General features: G+C 62.1%; 1 protein-coding gene across 1 annotated transcript; it reads left to right on the forward strand.

Annotated features, from left to right (window-relative positions):
- Window positions 1-6: 6 nt before the first annotated feature.
- Window positions 7-6,000, forward strand: IHH (indian hedgehog). Its single transcript, XM_011358571.1, has 3 exons — window positions 7-172; window positions 2,559-2,820; window positions 4,548-6,000. Exons 1-3 carry the CDS (start codon window positions 164-166, stop codon window positions 5,204-5,206), a joined length of 930 nt encoding a protein of 309 aa, XP_011356873.1. The 5' UTR covers window positions 7-163; the 3' UTR covers window positions 5,207-6,000.

The following is a 6,000-nucleotide window of genomic DNA, read 5'->3' on the forward strand; positions in this document are numbered from 1 at the left end:
CTATAAGCAGTTCAGTCCCAACGTGCCGGAGAAGACCCTGGGCGCCAGCGGGCGCTATGAAGGCAAGATCGCGCGCAGTTCGGAGCGCTTCAAGGAGCTCACTCCCAACTACAACCCCGACATCATCTTCAAGGACGAGGAGAACACGGGCGCCGACCGTCTCATGACCCAGGTGAGCGCGACCCGCCCTCGCAGGGCGCCGCCGCCGAAGCACTGCCACCTGCCCGGTCCTACCCGCCCCCCTGGCACCTTTTCTCGACTGGCTGGCACGCCCCCTGGCACCTGCCCCTCTCTCCAAGCCCGGCTGCCTCCTGCCCGAGATGGGCCGGCCAGGGGTCCCGACGGGAGCGTCGGCATCCCGGATACCGCCGGAGGCTGTGAGAAGAGCTCCTCACTGCCGAGCGCCACAGCCCAGCCGGCTGGCGGCGGTCCCTCTGCCCCAGAGCGCTGGCAGCTCGGGTCAGACGCGGCACCCGGAGGTACCTCGACCCGGCTGCCTCCTGCTCCTTCGGTACCCACGAGGTCCCTCCAGGCCTAACCAGGTGCACAGCTGCGCCCCTTTCATTTCGAAGCCATTCGGCACCCCGAGGCGAAGAAGCTCCGGGCGCGGAGGGCCCCGTGACCTTTCCTCCACGCTCGCTCTTGGTTCGCCGCTCTGCCCTCTCCTGAAGCAGCGTTTCGGCGAGGTCTGGGGTTAAGGAGCCGCGTGGAAGGCGGAGGTGGGGAAGGGAACTTGCCGGGTGAGCCCACGTGTCTGTCCAGAGAGCTGAGCGGCGCAGCTGCAGTTGAAGGGTGGGGAGCTGGAGCCTTCCAGCTCTGGGACCGAATTTGGGGGATCCCTGGGCTTGGTGACGGAACTGAGAGGCTTGGAAGAGAGGGGCTTGGGATGCCAAGGACGCAGGGAGCAGAGCTAAAGTTAGTCTCTTGCGTGCTCGGAACAGGACCTGCGCTCAGCCCAACTTCGGCGAGAGTGGGAGGTGGTCGTGGGCCGGGAGAAAACCTTTCTTCTCTGCAACCGGGTCGGAGGGAAGAGACCTAGGCAGTCTCCCGGGGCTTCCCCCGCAGGCAGGAAGCTCGCGTTCTAGGTGCTTTAGGAAAAGCAGCTAGACCACGGCCCTCGGCATGCGCCTTGGCGCCGGGGCTGGCCGGCCAGTGTCGGGGCGAAGGTTGGCTGGTGGCCGGGCCGGGCCGGGCGCCGAGGAATGCAGATAAGGATCCGGGCCACGGGCTGGGCAATCATTGACAGCGCGCGCCCAAGCTCTGGACCCGAGGAGGAGGGGTAGCGGGGGAAAGAGGGGCGGGGAGCAGGGGCCCATGGGCGGACATAGGTGGGGGGCTAGAAGCCTGGCGGCAAGATACGTGGAGCTCCCTCCCGGGGCAGTGAGCGCCCCAGGTAGGCTGCTCGCCGGGGAGGACAGCCGGGCCTTGGGTTGTAGACGCCGTTGGCTCCTGGGAGACCGAGTCCAAGGGTCTGTGGGGCCGGGCTGTGCGGGCTGGGGGTAGGTTGAGACATGGGCTGCGAACACCTGGCAGCACCTCGCACTTCAGAGTCAAGGACTGTGGATGGGCCCCTTCTCCCGCCAGCCCCTCCTCTCAGTTAACTGCAGGGTCCCTTGGGCTGCAGGCACCCGGGAAGTCAGCACAGACAGGTGATCTCTCCCGTTCTTCCCCCGGGATGCATCTCTATTCCCACCCCACGTGAGGCAGAGCGTGGAGCCAGCTCCCTGAGATCAGAGGCTCGGTTTCTCGTGTCCCTTCTCAGGGGGTGGCGCAGAGGTACGGAGGGCTCTGGACTAAGGGAGAACGTTGCCTGGGATTATCAAACCAACCGCGACCCTTGTAGTGGAACACGCTCCGCGTCGCCCTCCTCTGAGCCAGGCCCGGCACTGGCCTTTCCACCGACTTCTGGTTCCAGGGCTGCCGAATCCCGGGAAGGGCTGCGGGCGGGTTTTGGATCGTAAGAGAGTCCCAGCAGGATTGCTTTGTGGCGCCCGAGGAATCCAGGCAGGCCAGTGATTCCCTTCCAACACACCCCTCAACGCTGCTGGGGCTCCGCACCTGCTGTGCCTCCAGGGCCGGTCTTCCCGGGCCTCAGCCCTGAGGATACGGTGACACCTACTGGGCACCATCGGCCTTGCATGCCTAGCAGGCCAGCCGCAGGCAGTCGGCTCGTTACCACCCCCACCCTCCAGATAGCGGGCAGTCAATTCCTGATCTCCGGTGCCTCGGTGAGCCATAGGGACTGGGCACTGGAAGGGTGAAGCCTGGTCTGTGGAATAATCAGTACCCTGAGCGGGGAAGAGCGAGCACGGGAGGAAGGGGCCACTTATCAGAAAAGGGAGACCCAAGGGTACGCGACTTGACGCGCCCTCCAGATTTGTGGCGCCACCGTGCGGTTCCGGTCCCTGGGGCAGCCGGATACTAGAGTGGAAGGAAGCACGTTAGGGCCCCCAGTTTCCCAACTCCAGTGGGTGCGGTGGGAAAGCCCAGGGCGAGGCTGCGGCTCCACCTGCATGTGCGCCAGTTCTTCTCCCTAACGCTGTGCTTTCCTCTCGCAGCGCTGCAAGGACCGCCTGAACTCCCTGGCCATCTCGGTGATGAACCAATGGCCTGGCGTGAAGCTGCGGGTGACCGAGGGCTGGGACGAAGACGGTCACCACTCGGAGGAGTCGCTTCACTATGAGGGCCGCGCAGTGGACATCACCACGTCGGACCGCGACCGCAATAAGTATGGGCTGCTGGCACGTTTGGCAGTGGAGGCCGGCTTCGACTGGGTGTATTACGAGTCCAAGGCCCACGTGCACTGCTCCGTCAAGTCCGGTGAGCCGCTGCCGGGGGACTGGGCCCGGGGCCGGGGCCGCAGGGCGTGGGCAGGAGGCGCAGGGCCCGCTGGGGCCAAGAAGGTGAAGAGACCCGCCCGGGGTTGGAGGCGGGAGCCCCGGGAAAGAGGACGTCGGCGGCGCTCCCCACTTCTGCTTGTGACAGCCTGCTCCTCCCGTGCCTGGTAGTGTCAATAGCAGGAGCCTTAGGGAGATAGGGCCCTGTCCCAGCGCTGCTGGGTGCCAACCTTGAGATCCACAGTCCAGAGCCTGCTGCAGGAGGTGCAAGACAGAGCAAGCTGGACAGATGTGGAAGCCAGGCTGTGACAGAGACAGCCTCCCCACCCAGTGCGGTGCAAAACCGAGTCGGGCGGTGGGGCCAGGGTGTGCCCAGACATCAGCATGCCTGACCAGGAGCCAGGAGCCCAGAGGTTCAGAACCCAGCATCGACTGCAGGTCAGGCCCTTGAGGGCAGGGCGTATCCCCCTCCTAGGGGGCGCAGGCGTCCCTAGCCTCTCCCTCAGGGTCCTGATGTTGGACATTTTGAGGCAAAGCAAGCCATGAGGGCCAGAATAAACAGAGTGGACTCAATAAAGTGGATTTTCCCAGATTTGCCGCCTTGTTGATCCGAATTGGCAGGCATTGAGGCCTCACCCCTCCCTCAAATCTTGTCAGTGTCCCTGTCACCCACACTGAACCCAGTCACGGATGCTTCAAATGGTTCCTGTGTGACTGCCAAGCCTGACTCCACGGGGTGGCAGGCTCAGCCCTCCATGCTGGCACCATGCAGTAGTCACACTTGTAGACCTGGAACGTTGAGACCAGGCCCACTTTTTCCTATTCCTGATACCACCCCCATCTCCCCGCCCCCTCCCCGGGCCTACAGTGGTAACCCCACCCCTACTCTTCCCCTCAGCACTTTCTTGCCAAAGGTATCTATTCCAAGTCACACTCACTCTTCCCCTGCAAACACCGGCCCAGAGCCAGCTCCCAGAGTGGCAATTCCATTCATTATTCCTGACCGCCGAACACTGTTCTCCATCCCACCAACTGATACCACTGTGTCTTGTCCCTGCACGAAGAGCCAGCACACGAACTGAAGACAGTGCTTCCGCCCTTGCCACTGAGCCAGACTTCCCCGGAGTCTGTATTTGCCCCGCAGTTGGTCTTCCCCTCACTTCCGTATAGACTCCATGGGCCAGCTCTGGCACAGAACTTGGGGTGTCAGTCTGAGAGGGCAATTTTGGGGGAGCGTCTGATGAAGGAGTGAGAAATCATGGGACATCCAGACCCTAGAGGAGCCAAGCGACTCGCCTTTTCCACGAGGCTGCAGCTTTCTGGGTGTCAAGTCATGGCTGACCCTCAACCCCCAACCCCCAACCCCCACCTGGCTCAGCTGACCTCTGGCCTCCCTGCTTCACAGCCTTGTCAGGATTTAGACTAGATGGAGGACTTCAGCTGGCCTTCAGGAAGGCCCTTTCTTTCTCACTCACTGGAGCCACAATATGTTCCTCTCACTGGCGAAAGGATTAGGCTGGGGAGGAGAGCAGAAGACCACATTGTGGGGTGGAGTGGGTTCAAGGCTGCATGGGAAAGGGGGGCAGGGGCCAAGATATGGTGGGGGGGCTCTCTGGGAGCAAGAGGAGCTCTGCTGGGCTGGGGAGTGGGGTTGTGACTAAGAATCTGAGCTCCATAGCAGTAATACCTTCATGTCCCTTCTTCCCACAGAGCACTCAGCCGCGGCCAAGACAGGTGGCTGCTTCCCTGCTGGAGCCCAGGTGCGCCTGGAGAGCGGGGCACGTGTGGCTTTGTCAGCTGTGAGGCCAGGAGACCGAGTGCTGGCCATGGGGGAGGATGGGAACCCCACCTTCAGCGACGTGCTCATTTTCTTGGATCGAGAGCCAGATAGGCTGAGGGCCTTCCAGGTCATCGAGACCCAGGACCCCCCGCGCCGCTTGGCACTCACTCCTGCCCACCTGCTCTTCACTGCCAACAACCACACAGAACCGGCAGCCCACTTCCGGGCCACATTTGCTAGTCAAGTTCAGCCTGGTCAATATGTGCTGGTGGCTGGGGTGCCAGGCCTGCAGCCTGCCCGAGTGGCGGCTGTCTCCACACACATTGCCCTTGGGGCCTATGCCCCACTAACGAGGCACGGGACACTGGTGGTAGAGGATGTGGTGGCCTCCTGCTTCGCAGCCGTGGCTGACCACCACCTGGCTCAGTGGGTCTTCTGGCCCCTGCGACTATTTCACAACTTGGCGTGGAGCAGCTGGACCCCAGGGGAGGGTGTGCACTGGTACCCCCAGCTGCTCTACCACCTGGGACAGCTCTTGCTGGAAGAGAACAACTTTCACTCGCTGGGCATGGCAGTGCCAGGGAGCTGAAAAGATCCTTTCACTGCCCTCCCGAGACTGCCCAACTGGATCCAAAGGCCTTCCTGCCAGGAAGGCATTGGCCCTGGAAGGGACCTGAGCAGGGGGCACTGGATCCCACCATCTCTTCCACCACAGAGATATACTATTGAGACTTGACTGGGCGATGCCAGCGTCCCCACCCCCACCACCACCATCTTGGTGTAGTGACAGAGCTGCAAGCTGAGCTGGCAAGGGGGCGGGGTGGTCTATCTTTCTATCCTATAGACCTCGAAGCTGGCACGGTGGGTCCCAACCCAGCCAGTTCTCACTGCAATTTTTGATACCTGCCTCCCCCAATGGGGTGAGCTCATTCCATTTGTCTTAGGCCCCTCTTCGGTGGGCTTGCACCTCAGTTGATGCTGCTAGATTCCCTGGGATCCAGCAGGGAGCCGGCTGGACTCAATGTTGCCCCAAATTGAGAAGGCCACAGGGTGGCACAGCCATTCTGGCCATCCTGAGGCATGACCTTCTTCCTTGGCCACACTCCACGGGACACACCCAGAGACTGTTGCTGTCAGTGGGCGGAGTCTGTGTTCCAGCCAATGTGAGCACAGCGCCCAGGACCAGGGGAGTGGGCGGGGAGGTCCTTCCCACCTCTGCCAGGCTAAGCTCCTTCTTCTGCTGAACCATGACCCTCACCCCCTCCTCTGGTCAGTCTCCCCACCTTATTTATTGGCGCCGAGGGGGAAGCCCATGGAGAATTTTGGGGATGTTTTGGTCTTTTCTTCCTTTTGTAATAAAAATTATTTAAGTTGTTAGAGCCA

This window comes from Pteropus vampyrus, unplaced genomic scaffold (assembly GCF_000151845.1).
Source record: "Pteropus vampyrus isolate Shadow unplaced genomic scaffold, Pvam_2.0 Scaffold42, whole genome shotgun sequence".
NCBI lineage: Eukaryota > Metazoa > Chordata > Mammalia > Chiroptera > Pteropodidae > Pteropus > Pteropus vampyrus.